This window comes from Triticum urartu, chromosome 7 (assembly GCF_003073215.2).
Source record: "Triticum urartu cultivar G1812 chromosome 7, Tu2.1, whole genome shotgun sequence".
NCBI classification, from domain to species: domain Eukaryota; kingdom Viridiplantae; phylum Streptophyta; class Magnoliopsida; order Poales; family Poaceae; genus Triticum; species Triticum urartu.
The window spans coordinates 173,601,264-173,629,031 of NC_053028.1; the positions used below are offsets into that span (position 1 = coordinate 173,601,264).

The 27,768-nt window shown below is 46.6% G+C and overlaps 1 protein-coding gene across 1 annotated transcript; it reads right to left on the minus strand.

Annotated features, from left to right (window-relative positions):
- Positions 1-16,653: 16,653 nt before the first annotated feature.
- On the minus strand, positions 16,654-17,566 carry LOC125523137 (putative E3 ubiquitin-protein ligase SINA-like 6). Its single transcript, XM_048688191.1, has 2 exons — positions 17,501-17,566; positions 16,654-17,349 (listed from the first exon to the last, which is right to left on the minus strand). The coding sequence occupies exons 1-2, from the start codon at positions 17,564-17,566 to the stop codon at positions 16,654-16,656; spliced, it is 762 nt and encodes a 253-aa protein (XP_048544148.1).
- Between the last annotated feature and the right edge of the window lie 10,202 nt (positions 17,567-27,768).

Consider the following 27,768-nt stretch of genomic DNA (forward strand, 5'->3'; position numbering starts at 1 on the left):
CTGGCGCGCGCCCGGCGCGAGGAGGCGGAGGAGAAGCTTCCCTTGGCCGCTTGATGGGAGCAGTGGCGGCAGTCTGAGACGACCCCGCCCTGGCTACCGGCGCGGCGTGAGCAGCGGCAGGAACTGAAGCGGTGGTCCAGCTAGACTCCGCTCCAGTTGCCGTCGTAGCATGAGGCGCTCCCGCGGCAACAGTGTTTGCTGCGGTAGAGCGCGTCACGCGGCGTATCGACTGTTGACCCGCTTGCCGCTCCGCCACGTCACCGGCCTTGCGGAGACGCCTTCTTGGTGGGGATGGAGGCTCTGCTCGTGGTGGGCTGTCTGAAGACGAGGTGGAAGATGAATTGATTTCCAGCGAGCCGCTCGTGTCCTTGGCGGGCTCGCTCGGCTCGGCTTCACGCCCGGCAAGCTCCTTCTTGCCGGCAGGCTCCCCTCGCTCGGCACGGCTTGCCGCTTCTGCTGCATCCGCCTCCTCCACAGTGAACCCAAATTCGCCCGCGGCTGCGGCTGCCGCTGCCTCTTCCAGCCTAGTGGCAATGAGCGCCATCTCTGCGTCGGTGGTGTCGTGGATGAGGCCATCCTTCTCGTCGGAGCAGATTGGCACCTCCACCAAGTCGTCGAAGAACTGCTGCATGACCTCGTCTGCAGGCTCCTGCCAAGTTGGCACAATTCCATGCGAGTCGCACTTCGGCATCATTGCGCGGATGCGGTCGACGGAACGACGCCCCCCGGCAACCTGAAAACCTCGGGATGTTGGGGGTCATACTTGAAGAGCTCCTGCAGCATCGCGTTGAGCTCCAGGACTGTGAAGTTGTAATTGAGGCCCGGCTGCAGCCTCATGATGTCTGCCGCATTCTTGAACTCCCAAGTGGGCCTCCCCCGTTCCTGCAGGGGGGCGATGCGGCGGCGAAGGAAGTCTGCGCCTACGGCGCCAACAGTAAGCCCGGCAAGCCTGAGGCGCAGGATCCTGGTGATGGCAATCTTCAGCCTGTCGTCCTCCGGGGCCACGTCACTCCAATCGCTGCCGCGTGCTACTGGGGTTCGGCGCCGGGTGGTGAATGGTTGCGGGCTCTCCTCGTCAATCCAACACCAATCTGCCCTCCACTCCTCCCACTTGCCGCGGAATTCTCCCTCCAGATACGTTTCCTTCTTGCCGGCCCTTGAGATCCAGGCGATTCCGCTGGATAAAGATTCTCCTCTCTCTACTCGGGGTATGAAGAAGTGGCGGAAGAGGGCTACGTTGGGAAGGACTCCGACAAAGTTTTCGCAGAGATGTGCGAAAACTGCCATGGTCAGAACGGCATTGGGGGTGAAGTCAAGAAGGTGGAATCCATAGGTATTCATGATGTCGCAGAAGAATTCAGAGAGAGGCGGGCAGAGCCCGTAGTAGAAGAACAGAGCAAAGAAGGGATATCCGTTTGGGGCTTTCTTCCAAGCGGCGGTGGGGAGTACCTTCGTGCGCGGATGCGCCCGCGTCTCCGCCGACCAGAAAAGGTAGTAGTTCTCCCTCAGCTCCTTCGCGCCAAGCTTGGGGGGGGGGGAAGACGACCCGCTCCTTCCGCAGCGCCGCGAGCCGTTGCGCCTCGGTCGACTTCACGGCCTTCCCCTTGTCGGGTTTTGGAGCCATGGCGGAAGCAGTGGAGGAGGTCGACGGCGTTGGTGGTGCTGGTGGCGATGTGGGGGTGGAGCGCTGCTCTCTCTCTCAGCTTTGGGAAGGCGAGGGAGCGGCGGAGATTTCTGAGATTGGAACGGCAACGGGCGAGTGGGCGAACTGCCCCTGTTTCCCCTGCTTATAAAGAGGGAGGGGGCGGACGTTCCGCATTTCCGAATAAAGAAACCACCCACGTCCTCTCCCACGATGCCGCATTCAACGCGTGCCGTTCGGGGAGGGCGCGGTGGATACGGAGTGAGATACGGTGTAACCTAGGCCGCGCGTGCCCGTGCCCTGTTTTAGGCCTGGCCCAACAGCGCTCGGCACCGTGTATGGCCCAGGCCCGAGGGCTCCTGTCGGTGTACTAGAGTAGGGGTACCCTAGTACCCCGAACTTGTGCACGGGCAGTCGCAGCATCCCGCGGCAAGGCTTGCCGGGTGACCGCCAAGGTCCTCCGTGGTTCCTTTGGAGCCATTCAAGAACAAAGTATCCAAGTCAAAAAGACAAGACCCCGATAAGAGGAGCTTGCCGGGAAGGCTAACAAAAGCATCCCAAGACCCCGGCAAGAGGAGCTTGCCGGGAAGGCCACCCAAGGCACTTCAAGGAACTTGCCGCGGCGCACCAGGCGTCCCGGCAAGGCCCGGTGAGCGACAAGCTCCCGGACACGACGCGACAAGACAACGACAGCGACAAGGCGCTTGCCGCGGCAAGCCACCTCTCTGGGCCCGCGCTCCAGCACATCCACCAACGTGTCGCTCTGGGGCCCTTCCAGGCGTACGTGGCGGGAGGCTGTGCAGCCAGCGGCATGCGGTGGCAAGCGGCGCTGACAAGATCGCCATCATGGCGAACGGTGGCGTCCCTGGCGGTCTCTTTTTGCACTATTTAGGCGACACAGACGGGCATTTAAGGCCCTTGTCCCCTGCCGTCAGGGTTAGGTATGATACACTGTAGCAGGTAGCTGTACCTACTACAGCACCTTTCCATTTTTACCCTTTACCTCCGTTGCCACCTGTCGGTGACCCCTTGAGCATATAAAAGGAGGCCCGTGTGCAACGTAGAGGGGGGTTCAAAAAACACTCACGCTCGGTGTCGTTAGCTTCTGAAGTGTACTGTAGCACTTCGCGCTCCCGAGCAAGAAATCAATACAAACCACAAAGCAGGAGTAGGGTTTTACGCATCCGTGTGGCCCGAACCTGGGTAAATCACTCGCGTGCATCGCCTCGATTTGCTCTTTGCGCGATCTCCGCCCCCGCCGAACCGAAAGGGACCCGGTCCGCCGGTCCCATAGGTGTTCGTGGATCAGTACCCCGACACCATGGCAGACGCAAGGGAAGGATGTTTAATGACTTGTTTGTTTTTGTGGATGAGGAGTTGAGGAGGAATGTGTAACATCTCAAATTTTCAATTTGGAATGTTATACACTACATCATCATTGCATATCATATTTTATTGCATTTTGGTTGATCCTAGAAAATTCTACGCAACTCAAGGACCCTCGGAGAGAGTTGGGGATTTCGTTATTTTCATATTTGAGTTTTTCTCAGATTTTATTTTGGTTTTATTTGCTATTTTATTTGAGTTTAGGAAAAATGCGTGCTTTCAAAATTGCATTTAGGCACCAAATAAATGTTCATCCTGTGCGGCTTGATTTTAGAAGCTGGGAACAATTTATTTTAGGATTTTTGGAGTCCGTTTAGTTTTCCTTTTGTTTTTTTCTGAGCGTAATTATTTTTTAAAAAAGGTCCGAACCGACTCTGGGCCGTAACCGGCCAGGACTCCACCTGGCCGGGCCTTTATATAGCGCCGTCGAGGCCCGAGGACAGCCCAGCCGTGCCCCGCCCCAAACCCTAACCCTAGGCCACCCCGCGCCGCTTCCTCGCCGCGCCGCCTCGCCGCCGCCGGAGGTAGCTTTTCTCGCTGCCGGTTTTTTTTGAAAACCGATCGGTTTTCCGTCTGTTTTATCGGTTTTTTTAGTTTCGGTTTTCTTTAAATAGATCGGTTTTTCTGATTTATTTAATTAGCGAGCGTTCGCCCGTTCATTCGTTTTAACGAACGTTAGTCGTTTTTCTTTTTCTCGGATTAAATCCGCGGTCTTTCTGATCGCGATTCCTGATCCGATTTTCGTTTTAGTCTAACTTTTCGCTCGTTTATCGGAATCAGGCGATTCAAGCGCCTGGAGTTTCGTCTCGAAACCCTCTTTCCGTTTAACCAAATTAAACAAGTTTTTGCCACTGTAAAAATTGACCAAGATCCAGAATAGTAAACGAAGCCTGTTTCTTTTGCCGTTTGTCTTTTGTTGCTTCGTTCGATTTGATTCTTTTGCCAACTGGAGTTCTTAAGTTAAACTTTCTGGTTAGATCTCTTATTCGAGTTTTACCTGTGCATTAGTTGAGTACTTATTGTATGCTTGTTTGTTTGTGATAGATTACCCGGAGTGCGCTGCTTGCTACTTCGAATCGCTAGGTTTTGCGGATCATCATCAAGGCAAGTAACACTTTGCTCATACTTCCAACTAGCCAGTTTTATTGCATTAGATCAACCCTCACACATTGCATGATTAGGATCTAATTAAATTGTGGGTATTGGGAAGTAGTAGATGAGGTAGAACCTATTACCTGTTTTATTATCAAACCTATGGGAGTTATTTCTACGTTTGCTTATTATGCCATGCTATGCTAATAGACGTGGATTGGGTGAGTGTATCCATGACAGATGTGAGATTGTTAATTTAATGGTTTATTTAAGGTGGCAACTTAAATACACATCTGGGTGGATTGAGGCACCTGGGTATTCCAGCGATTGCCTGTTTTCTTTTGGACCGCCACCCAGGCTCAAAGGGATCATGAGATTATTCATGCTAGAAACTTCCGTGTGCAGCCACAAGCTACTATGGGCTCTAGCATAGTTGAGTAGGTTGTGCGAACTCTTACAGTGGTAGACTAGCAGATGTAGGGGAAAGTAGGTGTAACGGTCTACCCGATCGTAAGGTGCTAGCGCTTCTCAAAGACTATGTCTCGGTCATCCGTTTCTCAAACACCATGTAGTGCGAGAATCCCAACGGAGGAGATCGAGTCTTGTGGGGAAAAGTGCGCAAACCTCTGCAGAGTGTATAAACTAATCATGGTTAGCCATGTCCCCGGTTATGGACATCTTGAGTATCTAGTACCTGGATTATCATGTGAATCTCATCATGTTACTCTAAATTAATTTGTTGGGTTTGGTTTAATGATGATGCTTAATTGGGATTGAGAATGCTGTCAACCATTCTCAATGTTTAACAATTACCATGATAGTTAAATAAAATTTATTCCTTTGCAGTAGGAAAAATATTGGCTTTACGCAAAATTGTAACCATAGAGCTTTCCACCTGCCAAATATGCATATAGTATAGCCTTATTCTTTCAATACTCTCTATGTGTTACATTGCCAGCATATTCCATGTGCTGACCCGTTTCGGGCTGCAACGTTAATGTTGCAGACTTTTCAGACGACGATTAAGGTGCCTTTAGGTCGTGGTTCTATACTCAGTGATGCGTTGGAGTTGATGGACTCACTTATCTTCCAAGCCTTCCGCTGTTATCATTATTAGATGGCCTTAAGCCATATTTAATGTAATAAGTTCTCTTTTGAGACACTCGATGTAATAAGTGTGTGATTGCTACTCTGTTATAAATCCTTCAAGTACTGTGTGGTATCAGCATTACTGATCCAGGGATGACACCTGAGCACAGAGATTGGACCGTTTGAGGTCTGGTCGCTACAAGATGGTATCAGAGCACATGCTGACTGTAGGACACGACCACTAAGCTAAAAGACCTAGATCACTACTCACTCTCTTCTCTTTCTGAATTCTCATCTTCTCTACTCTTTTAGGATGGTGGATGCAAGGAACAAGTTCACGCAACCGGATGAAGATACACCCTTTAGACGACACTTGAAGGAAGTCACTAGATATCTGAACATAGGAGTACCAAGCTTCACCGGAACCTACAACGCCACTCTACCTGAAGAAGAGCGCTGGATGATTCAAGTTCAAGTTCCAGGAAGGACGTTCATGCCAGTCACTGAGCCCATAGAGTTTTCTTTTGATGCCCCAACTTGGAGTCTAGGAAAGAGCATGGCAGCTCACATCGCCCTGGGATGCATTGGAGAAGTTTACCGCAATGATCTCAAGGATACTATCTACCAGATTTGTGGGCGCCGAGATGAGCACCGGGAGATGATCAGCACCAGGAAGGATAGATCAGTTGCAGCTTTTATCCAGGAGTTAAACCAGCACATTCGACGTCAGGAGAACCAGATGTGCACCGACATGATAGATCTGAAGAAGGCGAGGACAAGAATCAAGGAACTGGAGGAAGAACTCAAGGCTACACGTGATGATTATGAAGAGGAAATCAAAGTATTAGTGGAGAAGAATGACGATCTGATCAAGAAGATTGGAATATTTATGGGAGGCCCTACACCAGTAGAGGAAGACGAAGAACCCAAGGAGATTTGCCTGGAAGACTACATCATCATCGACGACCCCGACTCGGATCCAGATGATAGTGATGATGACTATGTGGATGAAGCTGGAGCAGATATCATGGAATCTGCAACCGAAGAATATTTCTAGTAGACCACCCCATCAGTAGTAGTAGTCCACCATGTAATTATAGTAGCCCGAGCACTTTTTCGATAGTTAGATCGATTGTATGCCCTTGTTTGATTGATTGAATGAAGTGAATTGTTTGCTTTTGCCTCATGTGCTTATGGGTAGTGTTTTATCTTTAGACCCCTCAATTCTTAAATCTCATATTTTCTTAACCCTCAGATGCCTCCGAGATGTGACCCCGGATTTACCTTCCCACCGGAGCTCACCCAGTTGATCCAGTAGCAGAACACGTTGATGCAGTTGCTAGTCCAGAATCAGGGGAACAACAACAACAAAACAACAACCCACCACCACCACCAGTTGTTGATCACTTAGCCCGTTTTCTTAGGCTGAATCCGCCGATGTTTTCCAGTAGCACCGAGCCGATAGTAGCAGATGATTGGCTCCGCAAGACAGCTAGGGAGTTGACCACAACAGGATGCACATATGCGGAAAAAGGTGAAGTTTGCCGCACATCAGCTGGAAGGACCCGCAGCATCATGGTGGGAGAATTTCACAGCCACTTTCCCTGTCGACACTGTCACGTGGGACCAGTTTCAGCAGGCTTTTCCTACTGCCCATGTTTCAGCAGGAGCTATGGCCATGAAGAAGCGAGAGTTTCGCAACTTGCGCCAAGGAGGACGGACAGTTGGCCAGTATGTGGAGAACTTTAGTAAGCTAGCACGTTATGCTCCAGATGATGTAGCTACGAATGCAGCTAAATAAGAGAAGTTTCTAGAAGGACTGAATGATGAGTTAAGCATGCATTTGATGGTATCCACCTTCAACAACTACCAGGAGTTGGTAGATCATGCTCTCATGATTGAAGGGAAGCAGCAGCAGATTGAGAATCGCAAGAGGAAGTATGGATAAGGGAAGTACAATTCAGGAGCTCAGCAGAAGCCACGTTTTACCCCTAGACCGGGAGGACATTTTCAGCATACCCATGGAGGAGGTAGCTCGCACAACCACAATGGCACCAAGAATGGTAATGGGAATGGAGGAAGCAACGGCTAGAACCGCACTAACTCATCAACCCCAGCCAAGAGAGACCTGAGCCAAGTCACTTGTTTCAAGTGCCAGAAGACCGAACATTGTGCCAACGAATGTCCTGAATCATAGAATGGTAATGGCAATGGAAGCACTGGAAAGAAGCCGAACCCTTTCAACAGGGGATAGGTGAACCACGTTAACATGGAGGAGGTTGAAGAGCAGCCGGATGCAGTAATTGGTAAGTTTTTGGTTAAGTCATTTACTGCACTTGTTCTTTTTGATACTGGTGCATCGCATTCATACATATCAAGGGAATTTGTGGATAAGTATAACCTTCCCACCAAAGTTCTTAGAACACGAATGTTAGTAAGCTCACCCGGAGCAGAGTATATGGCTAGCTAAGGGTGTTTTCAAGTGCCATTGAGTATAGGTAGGCATGTGTTTCCCGCGGATTTAATCATTTTGGAATCACAAGGTTTGGATGTAATTCTGGGTATGGATTGGCTGTCGATGTATGGAGGAAACATCGATTGCGCTAGTAAGTCAATTTTGCTCACCACCCCAGAAGGAAGAAGGATCAAGTATGTATCCCGGCATGTGCCAAAGAGGAATCAGGTAAATTGTTTAATAGGAGTTGTGCAGGACGAAGTACCAGTGGTGAAGGATTTCCCGGATGTATTTCCAGAAGAATTGCCAAGCATACCACCGGATAGAGATATTGAGTTTTTGATTGAGCTTTTGCCAGGCACAGGGCCAATATCAAAGAGACCATATAGGATGACCGCAAAGGATTTGGTTGAGATTAAGAAGCAGATTAAGGAGTTACTGGATAAAGGATATATTCGCCCAAGTTCTTCACCTTGGGGATCTCCAGTACTTCTAGTGGAGAAGAAGGATGGATCGCTAACGATGGTTGTTGATTATCGAGGATTGAATGAAGTAACAATCAAGAACAAGTACCCACTACCGATGATCAATGATCTGTTTGATCGATTGCAAGGAGCTAAGGTATTTTCCAAGATCGATCTGCAATCAGGATACCACCAGTTGAAGATTCGAGAACAGGATATACCTAAGACGGCTTTTACCACCAGGTATGGGCTGTACGAGTATACGGTTATGTCATTTGGTCTGACTAACGCACATGCATATTTTATGAACATGATGAACAAGGTGTTTATGGAGTTTCTGGATAAGTTCATTGTAGTGTTCATTGATGATATCCTAGTTTACTCGAAGAATGAAGAGGAGCATAAGGAGCATTTGCGTTTGGTTCTTGGAAAACTCAGAGAACATCAATTATATGCCAAATTTAGCAAATGTGAGTTTTGGTTGAAGGAAGTTGGATTTCTCGGACACGTTATATCTGGAGAAGGTATAGCAGTAGATCCCACTAAGGTTGATACCGTGACAAATTGGGAAGCCCCAACAACAGTTGGAGAGTTCCAGAGTTTTCTTGGACTTGCAGGATACTACCGGAGATTCATTGAGAATTTCTCAAAGATTGCGAAGCCTATGACGGAGTTGTTGAAGAAAGATACCAAGTTCATATGGACTGAGGAATGTGAGGCTAGTTTCCAGGAGTTGAAGAAACGTTTAGTTACCTCACCAGTGTTGATTTTACCAGATCAGACCAAGGATTATGAGGTGTATTGCGACGCTTCACATCGAGGACTTGGGGCAGTGCTTATGTAGGAAGGAAGAGTTGTTTCATATGCCTCACGACAGCTTAAGCCTCATGAGTTAAATTATGCTACGCATGATTTGGAGTTAGCAGCCGTAGTGCATGCATTGAAAACCTGGAGACACTTTCTCATTGGAAACCATTGTGAGGTGTACACGGATCACAAGAGTTTGAAGTATATTTTCACGCAGAAGGAGTTGAATCTCAGACAAAGGAGATGGTTGGAGCTCATAAGGATTATGATATGAAATTGCATTATCACCCCAGAAAGGCTAACATAGTAGCTGACGCATTGAGCCGTAAAAGCCATGTCAACATCTTTATGACGAGAGATTTACCAAGGGAGTTAGCCAAAAATCTTCGTGAGCTATGTTTGGAGATAGTTCCGAGAGGCTATGTAGCAGCATTGGAGATTCAGTCTACTTTGATGGATAATATCAGAGAAGCCCAGAAGACTAACAAGGAGATTGCTTCTATTAAGGAGAAAATTAGCAAAGGAAAAGCTAAAGGATTTCGTGAGGATGAGCACGATACCTTATGGTTTGAAGACCGTGTTTATGTGCCTAATGATTCGTAGATCAGGAAGTTAATTCTGCAAGAGGCCCATGATTCACCATATTCGATTCACCCAGGAAATACCAAGATGTATTTGGATTTGAAGGATATTTTCTGGTGGACCGGAATGAAGAAGGATATTGCGGAGTATGTAGCAGTTTGTGATGTATGTCAGAGAGTGAAGGCAGAGCATCAGAAGCCAGCAGGATTGCTACAGCCATTGCCGATACCCGAATGGAAGTGGGATAAGTTAGGCATGGATTTTATTATAGGATTGCCCATAACTCGTTCAAGCTATGACTCGATTTGGGTTGTAGTCGATCGTTTGACAAAGGTAGCACATTTCATTCCAGTGAAGACTACCTATACCAGTGCAAAGTTGGCAAAGATATACATGACCAGAATCGTATGTCTGCATGGAGTTCCAAGGAGCATTGTATCAGATAGAGGAACCCAATTTAGCTCAAAGTTCTGGAATCAGTTGCATGAAACTTTGGGTACCAGGCTAGAGTTCAGTACAACTTTCCATCCGCAGACAGATGGACAGACCGAGAGAGTCAATCAGATTTTGGAGGATATGCTGAGAGCTTGTGCGCTAGATTATGGATCTAGTTGGGACAAGAATTTGCCATATGCAGAGTTCTCTTACAACAACAGTTATCAATCCAGTTTGAAGATGGCCCCTTTCGAAGCCTTGTACAGAAGGAGATGCAGGACTCCATTGTCGTGGGATGAAGTTGGAGACCGCCAGTTGTTTGGACCGGATCTGATTAAGGAGTTTGAATAGAAAGTAAAATTGATTCGCGATAGGCTCAAGGTAGCTCAGTCCGGGCAGAAGAGCTACGCAGATTCAAAACGCAAGGAGACAGTTTACGAAGTCGGAGACCGAGTTTATCTTCGAGTATCACCACTTCAAGGAGTTAAGCGCTTTGGAGTTAAGGGAAAGCTAGCGCCACGCTTTGTAGGCCCATACAAAGTTATGGAGCGTATGGGAGAAGTAGCCTATAAGTTGGAATTGTCCGAAGGATTGTCAGGAGTTCACGGCGTATTCCACGTTTCCTAGTTGAAGAAGTGCCATGCAGAGATGGCTGACATACCGCTGAGGGATACAGTGCCACTAGAAGCGATTTAGTTGGAAAGTGATTTAACCTATGAGGAGAAACCAGTTAAGATTCTAGAGTATGCCAGTCGAGTCACCCGTAGCAAGGTTATCAAGTTTTGCAAAGTTCAGTGGAGCCACCACACGGAGGATGAAGCCACCTGGGAGCGAGAGGAAGAATTGTTGAAGGACCACCCTCACCTATTTTCTAGCCAACCCTAATCTCGAGGGTGAGATTCATCTTAAGGGGGGTAGGTTTGTAACATCCCAAATTTTCCATTTGGAATGTTATACACTAGATCATTATTGCATATCATATTTTATAGCATTTTGGTTGATCCTATGAAATTATACGCAACTCAAGGACCCTTGGAGAGAGTTGGGGATTTCGTTATTTTCATATTTGAGTTTTTCTCAAATTTTGAAAATAGGATCATTTGATTTTATTTATTTTATCTTCAATTATTTGTATTACAAAAATATGAGAGAGGGAATAAAATGACTTTCCCAAAATAAAGAAAATATTGAGGATTTAATAAAAAAATCAAATAAGATTTTATTTTGGTTTTATTTGCTATTTTATTTGAGTTTAGGAAAAATGCACGTTTTTCAAAATTGCATTTAGGCCCCAAATAAATGTTCATCCTGTGCGTCTTGATTTTAGAAGCCGGGAAAAATTTATTTCGGGATTTTTAGAGTCCATTTAGTTTTCCTTATGTTTTTTTTCTGAGCGTAATTATATATAAAAAAAATGTCCGAACCGACTCTCGGCCGTAACCGGCCAGGACTCCGCCTGGCCGGGCCTTTATATAGCGCCACCAAGGCCCGAGGCCAGCCCAGCCGCGCCCCGCCCCAAACCCTAACCCTAGGCCACCCCGCGCCGCCTCCGCCCCGCGCCGCCGCCTCGCCGCCGACGGAGGTAGCTTTTCTCACCGCCGTTTTTTTGAAAACCGATCAGTTTTCCTTCGGTTTTGTTCGGTTTTCTTTAAATAGATCGGTTTTTCCAGTTTATTTAATTAGTGAGTGTTCGCCCGTTCGTTCGTTTTAATGAATGTTTGTCGTTTTTCTTTTTCTCGGATTAAATCCGTGATTTTTCTGATCGCGATTCCTGACCCGATTTTCATTTTAGTCTAACTTTTCGCTCGTTTATCGGACTCAGGCGATTCAAGCGCCTGGAGTTTCGTCTCGAAACCCTCTTTCCGTTTAACCAACTTAAACTATTTTTTGCCACTGTAAAAATTGCCCTAGATCCAGAATAGTAAACGAAGCATGTTTCTTTTGTCATTTGTCTTTCGTTGCTTCGTTCGATTTGATTCTTTTGCCAACCGGAGTTCTTAAGTTGAACTTTCTGGTTAGATCTCTTATTCGAGTTTTACCTGTGCATTAGTTGAGTACTTACTATATGCTGGTTTGTTTGCGATAGAGTACCCGGAGTGCACCGCTTGCTACTTCGAATCGCTAGGTATTGCGGAAAATAGAGAGAGAGGTCAGCACGCCGGTCTAAATCCTATGGCGCAGGGGTCTGGGCCCATCGCCCATTGCACACCTGCACGTTGCGTACGCGGCCGGAAGCAGAACTAGCCCCCTTAATACAAGAGCAGGCTTACGGTCCAATCCGGCGCGCGCCACTCAGTCGCTGACGTCACGAAGGCTTCGGCTGATACCACGACGTCGAGTGCCCATAACTGTCCCCGCGTAGATGGTTAGTGCGTATAGGCCAGTAGCCAGACTCAGATCAAATACCAAGATCTCGTTAAACGTGTTAAGTATCCGCGAACGCCGACCAGGGCCAGGCCCACCTCTCTCCTAGGTGGTCTCAACCTGCCCTGTCGCTCCACCTCAAAGTAACAGTCAGGGGCCGTCGCGAACTCAGGCCCATCACTACCTGGATGGAGCCACCTGCCCCTTCAGCCCCCATCTCCAAACAGTATCATAAGTAATGTAACAGTGTAAGTATATATCATATGCCCGTGATCACCTCCCGAAGTGATCACGGCCCAGTAGTATAGCATGGCAGACGGACAAGAGTGTAGGGCCACTGATGGAACACTAGCATCCTATACTAATAAGCATTTAGGATTGCAGGTAAAGGTAACAACAGTAGTAGCAAGGACAGGCTATGCATCAGGATAGGATAACGAAAAGCAGTAACATGCTACACTACTCTAATGCAAGCAGTAGAGAGAAGAATAGGCGATATCTGGTGATCAAAGGGGGGGGGCTTGCCTAGTTGCTCTGGCAAGAAGGGGTCGTCAACACCGTAGTCGTACTCAGTGGCATCAGCGTCGGTCTCGGGGTCTACCAAAGAAGAAGAGGGGGGGAAGAAACAGTAAATATGGAGCAAACAAAGCATAACAAAACCTAACGAGGCAATACGCGGTGTAGGTATGCCCTAACGCGGTAGGAGGTGATACAGACGAAAGGGGGAAACATCCGGGAAAGTATCCCCGATGTTTCACGTTTTCGGGCAAATGAACCAGAGGGGGAAAAGTTGCGTGTTTGCTATGCTAGGGATGTGTGGCGGACGAACGGGCTGCGTATCCGGATTCGTCTCGTCGTTCTGAGCAACTTTCATGTATAAAGTATTTTCATCCGAGATACGAATTATTTAATATTAATTTTTAAAGATTTAATTCATTTTCAATTTAATTTAATTCGAAATAAATGTGAATTGCTAGGTGCACCAAGCTCTGGGTACACATAAGTGTACCAAAGGGGCTGACATGTGGGTCGAAGGGGTCCCAGTTGACCAGTCAAACTTTGACCAGTCAAACTTTGGCTGGTCAACAGGGATGGGTCCCCCTTGTCATATACTATCTTACTAACCTAACAGAGTAAATACACTAATTAGGTTATCAGTTTAAATAACACATATTAATTAAGTTAACTAAATCTTTAATTAATTAATTAATTAATTAATTAATAATAATAATTAATCTTTTTTTTCATAAATGTTTCAGGGGCGTGGGGCCCCTTTGTCATAGCCCCTCGGGGTTAACGGGGCAGGTTAACGGGCGCGGGCGAGGCTGCCCGTTTGGGCGCCCGCCTAGACTAGTGGAGGCGCCGGGGCTTCGTAGCCGGCGGCGAGGTGCGTCGGGGAGCAGGGGGCGAGCGTCGGCTGTGGTGCGACGTGCGCGCAGGGGAGCGGCCAAGGCAGTAGGCAGGTGAGCAGCGACACGGTGCAGCAACGACAGAGGCGCGCCTCGGGCGGACGTGCGCGCGCGAGGGCACGGCCAGGTCATGCGCGGAGCGGGGCACCGGGCGCGGCAACGGGAGGACACGGATGGCGGTTACGACAACGAGATTGAGGGAGGAGGTGGGGGTCGTCGGAGAGGCTCACAGCGGAGCTCGTGGAGGGCTCGGTGAAGCCGGGGGAGGTCGAGGCCGTCCGGCGAGGTGGGGATGAGGACGACAGTTCCAGGCGGCGGCGGTTGGCGGCGGTGCGATGAGCATGACGTCCTGCGGAGCTCGGGGAGGAGGACGAGGACGTGAGGTCTGGCAAGGAGGCGGTCGATCCGAGCGGCAACGGCGGGGCCTTCGGCGGCGGTGGTGGCGCACGACGATGACGAGCGGGTGCGGTCCGGTGGGTGGCTCTGGCGACGGCGGTCCGTCGAGGCGCGACGTCGGGCGAGCAGCAAGGGGCGTCGCTGCCCCCCGATCTAGATCGGGGGAGAGGGAGGAGCGGGGTCGTGGGATCGGGCGACGTTGGGGGCATGCGTCAGGGGCGATGGGGACGAGGCAAAGTTGCCTCGATCCCGATCCAGACGGGTGAGAGAAGGGGATCGTGGGGCGGAGTGGAGAGTGGGATCGGGCTAGGGTTTCATCGGGGTTGGTTATAGGCCAGGGGGAGTTGGGCCGGCTAGCTGGCAGAGGCCGCTGGGCCACGGCCCAGCTGGGGAGGGGGGCGTAAAGTTGTTTTCCTTTTATTTTATTTTTGTAATTTTGCTTTACTGTTTTATATTTGTTTCCTATTATTTTAGTTTCTGTAAAATACATACTTAGCATCTAATTTAGTATTTCAGTTTAGTCCACTGTCACAAAAAGTCTAGTCCCCAGATAATTTAGTTTGATAATTTATTAATTAGTAAAGGCATTTAAATAATTAGGTTTGCTACTATTTAAATCATTTTAGTGTAGTTAAGCATTTCATAAAAGTTTGGTTCACCACCATAATCACCTATGTATTATCTGGCACGATCCGAACATTTTAGTTTTAATATTTGAAAACTTTTATTGTTTGCTTAATTTTGAATTTGAATTCGAACCGTTTTCAAACTAACGCGAGAGTAGCAACAGTAATCGAAGTGACGTGGCATCATTAGCACAGGTTCACTGTAGCCTAATTATCCGGACGTCACATGTTATGAGTTCTCTTTTGAGACACTCGATGTAATAAGTGTGTGATTGCTACTCTGTTATAAATCCTTCAAGTACTGTGTGGTGTCAGCATTACTGATCCAGGGATGACACCTGAGCACAGAGATTGGACCGTTTGAGGTCTGGTCGCTACAGAATGTGCAGTCATCTTGGCATACTAGTATTTATAACCGAGTACTAATACGCTCCTAAGTGGGAAACCGTTTAGGTTGTGATCGGTGTGAACAGGTTTGCAATGCAATATACTCCCCTTTTGTAAGGCCCCGCTTTGGAAAGGTGCATGCATGCAACCATTTCATTGGTTGCATTGAAAGCAATTGTTGTTGGTGCCATGGCTGAAAAATTAATATACTTCATGCGTGCTTTTTCATTGGCTGCATGCATGTGAGAGAGTGCATTGGGAGTGAAATGAAAGAATTAATGTGAGCAAATTACTATGTGTCTTGGTCTAAGCGAAATTGTCTTTAGGCCTAATAAACCCGAACGGAGGGAGTAGCGTGGTACTAATACGCTCCTAAGTGGGAAACCGTTTAGGTTGTGATCGGTGTGAACAGGTTTGCAATTCAATATAGCGTGGTACTAATACGCTCCTAAGTGGGAAACTATTTAGGTTGTGATCGGTGTGAACAGGTTTGCAATTCAATATAGCGTGGAGTAATTTGCAATTCAAATTTTAGTTTTTCCATTTTATAAGGCTCAATTTGGTTGTTCCCCAACACATGTTCAGATTCCAAGGTGCATTAAATCATTGCATGCAAGTATTAAGAGAAAATTGACCAATGCATGTACTTTATGCATGCATGCATTGATAAACCTAATTTTTTGAGAAAAACAAGAGCATTACCTAGGTGCTTTTGCAAACTACAAAAAATATTCCACCACTCACCATCTTTGTTGGTGAGATTTTTGAATTAAGCCCTATAAACCGGAATGGAGGGAGTACTGCTGTGTACGTGCAATAACTGGCACCGTCATATACATATCTTACGCTTAATGGGCGTTCGACAGGAATAGCCGCGTGGCGAGCTCTAGGCTAGTCTTTTTTCAGACGCATTAAACCTATCTCTCGGGACTTCTCGCACGCACCATCGTACCACCCACAAAAACTTGTACTCTGAGTTTAGTAGTACGTTATACAGGAAGAGAAGAGGTGCACGCACGCACTCGTCCTCTCACACACGCGTCTGTTTTTTTCTCGAAAAGGAGGATGATGACCCCCGGCCTCTGCATCTGGGAGTCACACACGCATCTGTAGCTACGAATTGTAGTGTTCTCAACCATCCGATTGGCTCTATCATGGATGTACCTATATACTAAAACATGTCTAGATACATCTATATTTTGACAAATGGAAGGCATGTATTGTGGAACGGAGGGAGTGCTTGTCATCAAAATGGATAAAAAGGGACGTATGTAGAACTAAAATATGTCTACATACATCTCCTTTTATCCATTTTGATGACAAGTTGTACTTCTTACCCAAAGGAACTTTATATCCAACAGACACAAAAATATCCGTTCGACTGTTGGAAATTACTGATCTGATGTCGAAGTAATTGCTGCATCGCCACCAAAACCCACCATTTCTTAAGCTAAAGTAGACCAAGGTAATCCCTATATTAGCATATTACTAAGATAAACAGAAGGCACTGTAGAAACATTTAGGACGTGAGCTTGTCAATCTGAATGTGGAGGGACACAAGCTTAGCCCCGGCCAGCAGCTTGGGCGGAACTGTCAAGAAGGTCAGCTCCTGCACGTCGACGTCGCCGGGATCCTTGCTGCTTGTCACCTCCATTTCCACCTTGACAGCGTCGGTCGTGCCTTTGGGTTCCCTCGGCGGGCCGTTCACCCACAGCTTGGCCACATAGTGGGGCAGTGGGGACGCCCCCGCTCTGATGCAGACGACCGACACGGCGATAGGCGCGCCGATGTTGAGCACGCCACCGACCAAGAAAAACGTGCGGCGGTCCTCCTCGGTGAACAGCAAGAGCCGTGGCTCCGACAGTGGCACTTGCAGCTGGAGCACCTTGCCGTACTGGATCCTGTGCACGGGCATGGGATGCGCGGTGCTGATGTGGTGGTAGAGCACCGGCGGCGGACCTTCATAGCCGCAGACGGGCACGGGGCATTTGCAGGGCGCGAGCGGACACACGCTCTGGTGATCGGCGAGCTTGTGGTAAGTGACATAGAGCCCACAACCTTCGTGCGGGCACTCCACCCTCACCGACGAAAGGACGGAGTCCACCGCCGTGTTCCGCACGTCGAAGCCACCGCCGCGCTCGCACTTCTGGCACAACCGCTGGTTCCTAGGGCGCTCGACGCGGCAGTCTGCGAAGGCCAGGTGCCCTCCCTTGCACTACAAAAATCAATCGAACATCACATCAATCAAGAAACCTGCACCTTGCTCAATCAGCCGAATGGACAAGGTGTATTCGAACCACGTACACTGGAGGCGTCAAGGGGCGGAGGCACAAGGGGCAGTGGAGCACGGTGAGGTCCATCGAGACCTTAGAGAGCTCCATTGTCGGGTCCTGTTCAGTCTGCATGATCTCGCCCTCCTCGTGCACAACCATCTCTCGACTTGGGCCGGGGTATTACAAAGCTTTACCGTCACATATTTTATACTACTTCAAGGTGCATTAAATCAACACATGCAAGTACTCCCTCCGGTCCTTTTTACTCCACACATTAGCTTTGTCTGAAATCAAAGTTTGCTAAGTTTGACCAAATTTATATTAAAAAATATTAACATCTATAACATCTAATAAATATAATATGAAAATATATTTCGAGATGGATCTAATAATAAATATGTTGTTATGTGAATGTTAATAATTTTTTGTATAAATTTGGTCAAAGTTGGATGAGATTGACTTTAGACAAACCTAATATGCAGAGTAAAAAGGACCGGAGGGAGTATCAAAAGGAGAGTCACGGCATGCATGCATGCGTTGTAATTAATGCATCGGTAAACACAAATTATTGAAATATATCGAGTGCAGTGCTTTGATGTGTCGCGTCAACTCGTACATCAACGAGAAGTTTGATTATCCTCTCCCTCGCGGACTTAACTGCACCTGCCTTTGGCTATACGATAGGTTGGCCACACACCTGTCGGGCCCACCTGTCATACACGCAAAGGAAGGAGCGTCCCTCCCTCGCCCATGAGCGTGGTGGCTGGCAAGACTAGGAGAAGCTTTCACTACACGCTCTCCCTCCCGCACGCGGTGGACATGCAGCAGTTCAATCGGTGTTAGATGGCCAGAAGCATACTGTAGTACTCCTCCAGTGCAGTAGTACTCCATCATTGTTCGACTTCCCGAAGAGGCGAAGAGCCAAGCGCAGCCCAGACGCTCGTGTGGCAGTTTCATGTGTAGAGTAGTCTAGGATAGCCTGTACCGTGCCTGTAAGCTTAAAATCGTTGGGGTCGGCTCCATTCTATGTGGCCGTCTCGAAGTTTTTAAAAAAATAATTAAAATAGTCTTCTGGCCCTACCTGACACCCTGGTGATTGTAGTTTGCACGCTCATCTGGTCAAGACAGGAATATATATTTTAATTTGTTTTTTTTTCGAAAAGGGGGGACTCCCCGGCCTCTGCATCAGAACGATGCATACGGCCACATATATTTTAATTTGTGGTGGGTAAATGTTAGAGGTTGCAGCAAATATATTGTACACTCCGGGTCTTTCAGCCAAGTTTAGAGGCAAGCATGTGGGGCCAGTGCTATGGTGTGTCGCGTCAACTCGTACAATGAGGAGAAGCTTGATTTTACTACATGCCTTCTCCCTCACCCATGCGCGCGGTTGCTCGCAAACGAGGATAGGCTTTTCCTTAGTAGTACTTCTACAACAAGCTATCTGTCCCACTTGCGGTGGACGGACATGCAGCAGTGGATTCGACACTGTAGAAGCAGTAGTAGTAACATCATTGTTCGTCTTCTCGAATAGGCGAAGAGCCAAGCACAAACCGAACGTTGCAGTTGCGAACATTGGAGCACGCATATAGCCAGGCTCTTGCATGAGACAAAATTGCTATGTGAGCCCAGTATTGTACTAGTACGTACAACTACTTGCTAGTATAGCCCCACCACTCCAATCCATCTACTCCCAAGTCTCTGCGCAACACTGCTCACTCCAATCCAAGACCAAGTGACCAGAAGCCACAAGCACCTATGGAGGCGATGGACGCGAGCGACAGTCGGCTGTGCCAAATCATCCAAGGCGCCGGCCTGCGGCCCCGCACCGTGCAGCATTTCCAGACGGTGCTGTCGACCGCAGGCATCGTTCACGCGGTCATCGCCGCCGAGGGAGGAAACCCACAGCTGCCAGAGGGGCCCGATCCTCTGCCTGTGCCGTTCTCTCCAACACAGTGCCGGCTCGGGAGGTCCTCCCACCCTTCTTCCTCCCTGTCGTATTGTCCGTTGATCCAACCTGCCGCCGCCGACATCCCAGCGACCCTCAGGTATAAGTTCTTCGAAAGCGGCCTTGCTCTACTACCCCAACTCCCCACGTGTCTGCATGTGCATCTTTTTCTACTCCCATCAGCTCTTCCAAAGCCACCTAAATTTTTTATATTATTAGAGGTAAAGCTACTTCATGCATTCGAATCTAGGGCTTTGTTCAAACAACGAAGAAAGGGGGGAAAGTTGTAGCATGAATCTAGGACTTGATTCAAAGAGGAAATAATATGGTGAAAGTAGTAGAGACCGGATACCCAACCGGTCTCTTGGTTGAAAAGGGAAATAATGGGAAAACATAGTACAAACTGGATCACGAACATATCTATTATTGGTTGAAAAAAGGATAGAAACTGGCGGCTGGTGGACAAGTCAACAGAGTATGTCCAGGATTAGATTTGCTGCCATCACATAGTAAAAGGTCTCCAGGATTAGGTTTGCTGCCCTCACATAGTAAAAGGTCCTAGGATTAGATTTGCTGCCCTCACATAGTAAAAGGTCTTAGGATTAGATTTGCTGCCCTCACATTGTAAAAGGTCTCCAGGATTAGATTTGCTGCCCTCACATAGTAAAAGGTCTCTAGGATTAGATTTGCTGCCCTCACATAGTAAAAGGTCTCCAGGATTAGATTTGCTGCCCTCACATAGTACAAGGTCTCCAGGATTAGGTTTGCTGCCCTCACATAGCATGAACAAACTCGGCATCACCACTTTATGCCTCCTTGTAGGTACATTGTGTTGATGCATCCACTGTCGCATGTCCTTATACCAACCTTTTGCTGTTGTTAATGTAAGGGTGCATGTAAAATGAAGCGATCACACTGTTACCTTAGGGACATGTCTAACCAGTGTTATTGTTAATCTAATGCCTCCAGTGATAAGATGCAATTAAACTGTGTTACAAATGGCACTCATGTTGTTTTCCCCAGTATGATAAGTAAGTTGCTCCTTTACGCTGCTGAGTGTCCTGGTGTCCCCACGGTCCCATGCCCTTAAACCAACTCTTTAGCTGCTGTTGATTTACTGTGTCTGGTAAGCAAGGAATGCCACCATTAAAGTAATCCATATTTGAGGAATCTCACTGTTGATCGTAATGCACCTGGTAACATGAAGCATTGCTGACGTTTTAAAATTTCTACCGTCCTTGCGTGATTGCCATGAACATAATTAAGATGCTTCTTTTCATTTTGTATATGTATCATATATTCTTATTGACCAGCAACTGTTTACTTTCTATCTTTTTGTCCAGATAGGGATATCCATTTCACCTTGTTGCTATTGTGACCTTTTGGTGAACTACACAAAACACTTTTTCTGGAATGAGTGTCTTGTGCAGTTCAACTAAAATGTCATGTGGGAAACATCTCTCAATTTTGGTGGAACTGCACAAAATGGTGATTGGAGTTTCCAAAATCTCCGTCAAGTTCTGCTGGTAATCTCGTGCAACATTTTATTAGCCTTTGCAAGATGGAGCCGTCACTGTCACCATAATGGCACTTTATTTTAGTGGAACTGCACAAAAGCATAAGAAAATTATAGTTGCACCTTACATGAGCCGGACAGCCAACCTTAATGTTCCTCAATTTTAGTGCAACTACTAAAGAAGAACCTGCCAGCTCACAAGAGCAAGTACTTCTTGCTAGCTGAATGATGCAATCTTTGCTTCATTTCAGGTGAACTGCAGAAAAAGGCGCATGAATTGAATCATGGAATTCCAGGCAGACCTCATCCAAGTAGAGCTGGAGGTTGAGTTCAAGGAGGCCACTATTAAAGCGAAGTCATGCTCTCTTGTCTCCTTGTTTGTGTTGTGCAAACATGTTGTGCAAATAGGAATACTCAACTACAGATGTTGTGACGGTCAAGAGCATTCCCCAAGTTCTTCGATTGTATGACATGGCTAGCCAAGATGGGTTTAATCCCGATATTCACTTTATCAAAAGGCTCTAATGGGTTGGTTCCGAATCTTGCAAGCTGGGAATCAGTGAGATGTGTAGGCATCTTTGTTGTACTTATTATTTGGATCTTATTTGTTGGTTCTGAATCTTGCGAGCTAGGAATCAATGGGATGTGTAGGCATCTTTGTTGTACTTATTATTTGGATCTTATTTGTTGGTTCTGAATCTTGCAAGTTGGGAAACATGGCATGATGCAGAGGACAACAACCATAACAAACAGTTCAAACTTGGTAGTATTATCTTTGTGAAAGTGCAACAAATGTGTTGATCGTATGCGTCCTGAGAATAATAATTTTAATTGTTGTGCATGTTGATCCTGTGGCACTGATAGAACGATCGAATGCATTGCTTGTTTTATATAAATTTCTATTAAAGCTAATTAAATTTAAGTAAAGTGACCACTAACTCCTGTTATTACAGTACCAATACAGACCCGCTCGTGAACCGACGTGTGGCCGAGGGTGCATCTTCTGTCGGGCATGCAGCGGACAAGGGAGGGGTAGTAACTATTGTCACCTGTACACACTCAGCTTACTGTGTAATCCAGTTCCCCAAGAGCTTAAAAACGAACTGCTGCCGCCGCCTACACACTCATTCACTTGAAGAGACTCTGATGGCGATCCGAGGGGTGAGCCTGCTGGATATGGACTTCAGCAAGGAGTTCCCCTTTGAGTTCGCCATTCAGTCCTATGGCTGCACCAAGTTGAATGTGATGTACACCAACGATACGGACTCGGTGAAGCTCTGCCTCGCCTCAATCCTATGGCTACACCAAGTTCTGGAGCATTCGCCTGTTTCATCGGCAGCGCCGACTGCACCTTCGCTACGGTGGAGAGAAGGAAGAACGCGACGATTTGGCCATCTGGTGCAACAAGCTTGTCAACATCCAGAAGCAATACAAGATCATCAGCAACGGGCAGGAGAAGGACTCCGTGGTTGACCTCGCTGAGACCATCATCGACCCTGATACGCCAACATTAAAGAAGATGACCTGAACACGTGGGAGGTACCTCTGAATCTAGCCTACATAACCTATGCGGCCAAGGACGCATACGCATGCTACGACATGTACAGGCAGATCTTGGACATGAGGGCGTGTCTGCTTCCCGTAACCGACGAGTACACGGACAGCCGCAGCGTCATGATCAAGCGTGCCAGGAAGGTCTAGATGTTGTACTTTATCTATTTATAAGCACCTTTATCATCTGAGTGTTTCATGCATTAGCCTATGTGTCGTAATTATCTGTTTTGTCCAAAATATTTCTTTTAAGAACCCATTAACCCGATTGCTTTTTTTAGTGGCTATTTTCTTATGTATGTAAACTAGTTCACTTGTCCGTAAAAAAAACTAGTTCACTCGGCTGCCGTGCTTTGAATCTCCTTCCTCCCAACATATTCCCCTCCTCAGGTGGACCCAGCAGGTCTCTGAATTTTCTCCCACTTTCTTTTTCGATGTAAACTGAGTTTTCTCCCAGTACTTTCCCCTAGAACCAACTCAACTGTCCCACATCTAGCCTAAAAAATAATAATACCCCATGTACTATTAACTCATCAAATTGAAATGATATTTTATTTCGTAAGTTGAAAGTTCTTACAAAATAATAATAATAATTGTTTATATATAACTTGGCAAGTTAACTCCTAGTGATTGTGTACATAAGCTTGCAAAGATTTTACTGACGTGCAATCATGTGTTTATGTTTTTATAACATTTCTCGGTCTAGCCCAACATGATATTTTCACCCAGCCCAGCAAGTTCGTGAATTTCGAGAAAAATGCAAATGGGATTTAAACGGGCTGCATAGATGCTACATCATTGTTTCACCCAGCCCACCAAATGGACTAAAAGACAAATGGACTAGCTGACATGTGGGCCAGTAGGTCGTAGCCTAAGAAGGCGTTGGATTTACATCCAATGGCCGGCATTCTTCTTCAATCTCTCGTTTTCTTGCTCCAGCCGCCCAAAGCAGCGCTGGTCGTGTCGCGTGCTCCTGCCTCTCATGGCCGGCTGTGATGCCGTGGAGGCCTCACCGCCCCCTACTACTCCCACCGCTGGCCCAGGGTATCCCTCTACTCACCCACATCCCCTGTTATTCTGTGGCGACGGCAGCCTCATGCCGCAGTCGAACCAGTGAACCCTCGTACTCCTCTCCGTGTGGGCATCCACTGCCGCGTCTTCCCCGGCTCCGCGTCGTCCCCTTCCTAGGTCTCGTCGTCGTCCACCGCCTAGGTGCTCTCGGCACGGCGTGGTCAATGTGGTCAACGACCAACTTCCTTCGGAAAGGCTGACAGCTGGGTCCACGACCACAGCCTAGTTTTTTGTGATTTGCCAAGTAAGTCGCTTTGTCAGGCCTGTTGGGCTGCAAATCTTTCAAGACGAGGAGGGCTTCATTCGGTTGGCCGAGAAAATGGCCTATCAGTAATGAGAAATGGGATGTACATTTTTAAAACACATCAAATTGGAAATTAGTTTCAAATATCTTTTTTTCATTTCGAGATTTTAAATTACATTAATTTTTATGCGTGGAGAATTTGTTGGATTTTATATTGATATACATTGATACGTCCATTTTGCATCATGCTTTTATATCAATATTTATTGGATTATGGGCTGTTATTTGACATTATGTCACAATACTTATGGCTATTCTCTCTTATTTTACAAGGTTTACATAAGGAGGGCGAATGCCGGAAGCTGGAATTCTGGGCTGGAAAAGGAGCAAATATTAGAGACCTATTCTGCACAACTCCAAAAGTCCTGAAACTACACGAATACCTTATAATAAATAATGAAAAATCCTCGCCAAAGACGAAGACTAGGGGGCCCACACCCTTTCCACGAGGGTGGGGGCGTGCCCCCCTACCTCGTGGGCCCCCTGGTAGCTCTCCGATGACCATCTTCTCCTATATGAAGTCTTTCGTCGAGAAAAAAAATAAGAAGCAACCTTTCGGGATGAAACTCCGCTGCCACGAGGTGGAACCTTGGCGGATCCAATCTAGAGCTCCGGCAGAGCTGTTCTGCCGGGGAAACTTCCCTCCTGGAGGGGGAAATCATCGCCATTGTCATCACCAACGCTCCTCTCATTGGGAGAGGGCAATCTGCATCAACATCTTCATCAGCACCATCTCATCTCAAAACCCTAGTTCATCTCTTGTATCCAATTCTTGTCTCCAAGTCCAGGATTGGTGCTAGTAGGTTGCTAGTAGTGTTAATTACTCCTTGTAGTTGATGCTAGTTGGTTTAATTGGTGGAAGATCATATGTTCAGATCCTTTATGCATATTATTACCCCTCTGATTATGAACATGAATATGCTTTGTGAGTAGTTACGTTTGTTCCTGAGGACAAGGGAGAATTCTTGCTATTAGTAGTCATGTGAATTTGGTATTCGTTCGATATTTTGATGAGATGTATGTTGTCTAGCCTCTGGTGGTGTTATGTGAACGTCGACTACATAACACTTCACCATTATTTGGGCCTAGAGGAAGGCATTGGGAAGTAATAAGTAGATGATGGGTTGCTAGAGTGACAGAAGCTTAAACCCTAGTTTATGCGTTGCTTCGTAAGGGGCTGATTTGGATCCATATGTTTCATGCTATGGTTAGGTTTACCTTAATACTTTTGTTGTAGTTGCGGATGCTTGCAATAGAGGTTAATCATAAGTGGGATGCTTGTTCAATTAAGAACAGCACCCAAGCACTGGCTGCTACATCTTGAGCTTGCGTTGGTTTTCCCCGAAGAGGAAGGGATGATGCAGCAGAGTAGCGTAAGTATTTCCCCCAGTTTTGAGAACCAAGGAATCAATCGAGTAGGAGGCCACGCTCAAGTCCCTCGTACCTGCACAAAACGATAGCTACTCGCAACCAACACGATTAGGGGTTGTCAATCCCTTCACGGTCACTTACGAGAGTGCGATCTGATAGATATAATATTTTTGGTATTTTTGGTATAAAGACGCAAAGTGTAAAGTAAAAAGCAAAGTAAAAAAGCAAAGCAAGATTAAAGTGATGGAGGTTGATATGATCAGAATAGACCCGGGGCCATAGGTTTCACTAGTGGCTTCTCTCAAGGTCATAAGTATTCTACGGTGGGTGAACAAATTACTGTTGAGCAGTTGACAGAATTGAGCATAGTTATGAGAATATCTAGGCATGATCATGTATATAGGCATCACGTCCGTGACAAGTGGACCGAAACGATTCTGCATCTACTACTATTACTCCACTCGTTGACCGCTATCCAGCATGCATCTAGAGTATTAAGTTAAAAATAGAGTAACGCTTTAAGCAAGATGACATGATGTAGAGAGATAAATTCATGCAATATGAAATAAACCCCATCTTGTTATCCTCGATGGCAACGATGCAATACGTGCCTTGCTGCCCCTTCTGTCACTAGGAAAGGACACCGCAAGATCGAACCCAAAGCTAAGCACTTCTCCCATGGCAAGAACTACCAATCTAATTGGCCAAACCAAACGGATAATTCGAAGAGACTTGCAAAGATAACCAATCATACATAAAAGAATTCAGAGAAGATTCAAATATTATTCATAGATAGACTTGATCATAAACCCACAATTCATCGATCTCAACAAACACACCGCAAAAAGAAGATTACATCGAATAGATCTCCACAAGAGAGGGGGAGAACTTTGTATTGAGATTCAAAGAGAGAGAATAAGCCATCTAGCTACTAACTATGGACCCGAAGGTCTGAGGTAAACTACTCACACTTCATCGGAGAGGCTATGATGATGTAGAAGCCCTCCGTGATGACGGGCCTCTCCGACCGAGCTCCGGAACAGGCCCCAAGATGGGATCACGTGGATACAGAAATTTGCGGCGGTGGAATTAGGTTTTTGGCTCCGTTTCTGTTCGTTTGGGGGTACGTAGGTATATATAGGAGGAAGGAGTACGTCGGTGGAGCTCCGAGGGGCCCACGAGGCAGGGGGCGGGCCCTAGGGGGGCCCTCACCCTCGTGACTGCCTCTCTGATGCCTTGGCATAGGGTCCAACTCTCCTGGATCACGTTCGGTGAGAAAATCACGTTCCCGAAGGTTTCATTCCGTTTGGACTCCGTTTGATATTCCGTTTCTTCAAAACACTGAAATAGGCAAAAAAACAGCAATTCTGGGCTGGGCCTTCGGTTAATAGGTTAGTCCCAGAAATAATATAAAAGTGGAAAATAAAGCCCAATATAGTCCAAAACAGTAGATAATATAGCATGGAGCAATCAAAAATTATAGATACGTTGGACACGTATCAAGCATCCCCAAGCTTAATTCCTGCTCGTCCTCGAGTAGGTAAATGATAAAAGGAGAATTTTTGATGCAGAGTGCTACTTGGCATAATTTCAATGCAAATCTTCTTAATTGTGATATGAATATTCAGATTCGAAAGATTCAAGACAAAAGTTTATATTGACATAAAAAATAATAATACTTCAAGCATACTAACAAAGCAATTATGTCTTCTCAAAATAACATGGCCAAAGAAAGTTATCCCTACAAAATCATATGGTCTGGCTATGCTCTATCTTCACCACACAAAATATTTAAATCATGCACAACCCCGATGACAAGCCAAGCAATTGTTTCATACTCTAACTTTTTCAAAACTTTTTCAATCTTCACGCAATACATGAGCGTGAGCCATGGATATAGCACTATAGGTGGAATAGAATGGTGGTTGTGGAGAAGACAAAAGGAGGGGAAGATAGTCTCACATCAACTAGGCGTATCAACGGGCTATGGAGATGCCCATCAATAGATATCAATGTGAGTGAGTAGGGATTGCCATGCAACGGATGCACTAGAGCTATAAGTATATGAAAGCTCAAAAAGAAACTAAGTGGGTGTGCATCCAACTTGCTTGCTCATGAAGACCTAGGGAAATTTGAGGAAGCCCATCATTGGAATATACAAGCCAAGTTCTATAATGAAAGATTCCCACTAGTATATGAAAGTGATAACATGAGAGACTCTCTACTATGAAGATCATGGTGCTACTTTGAAGAACAAGTGTGGTAAAAGGATAGTAACATTGTCCGTTCTCTCTTTTTCTCTCATTCATTTTTTTATTATTTTTTTTATTTGGGCCTTCTCTTTCTTTCTTTTTTATGGCCTCTTTTTTGGGCTTCTTTGGCCTCTTTTATTTTATTTTTCGTCCGGAGTCTCATCCCGACTTGTGGGGGAATCATAGTCTCCATCATTCTTTCCTCACTGGGACAATGCTCTAATAATGATGATCATCACACTTTTATTTTTCTTACAACTCAGCAATTACAACTCGATACTTAGAACAAAATATGACTCTATGTGAATGCCTCCGGCGGTGTACTGGGATATGCAATATGACAACGAT

Excerpts from the sequence above, each read along its gene's own strand:
- LOC125523137 (XM_048688191.1), bottom strand. The coding sequence starts at position 17,566 with ATGGTTGTGCACGAGGAGGGCGAGATCATGCAGACTGAACAGGACCCG. Across the intron at positions 17,350-17,500 it reads CGACAATGGAGCTCTCTAAG|TGCAAGGGAGGGCACCTGGC; the intron begins GTCTCGATGGAC and ends TGATTTTTGTAG.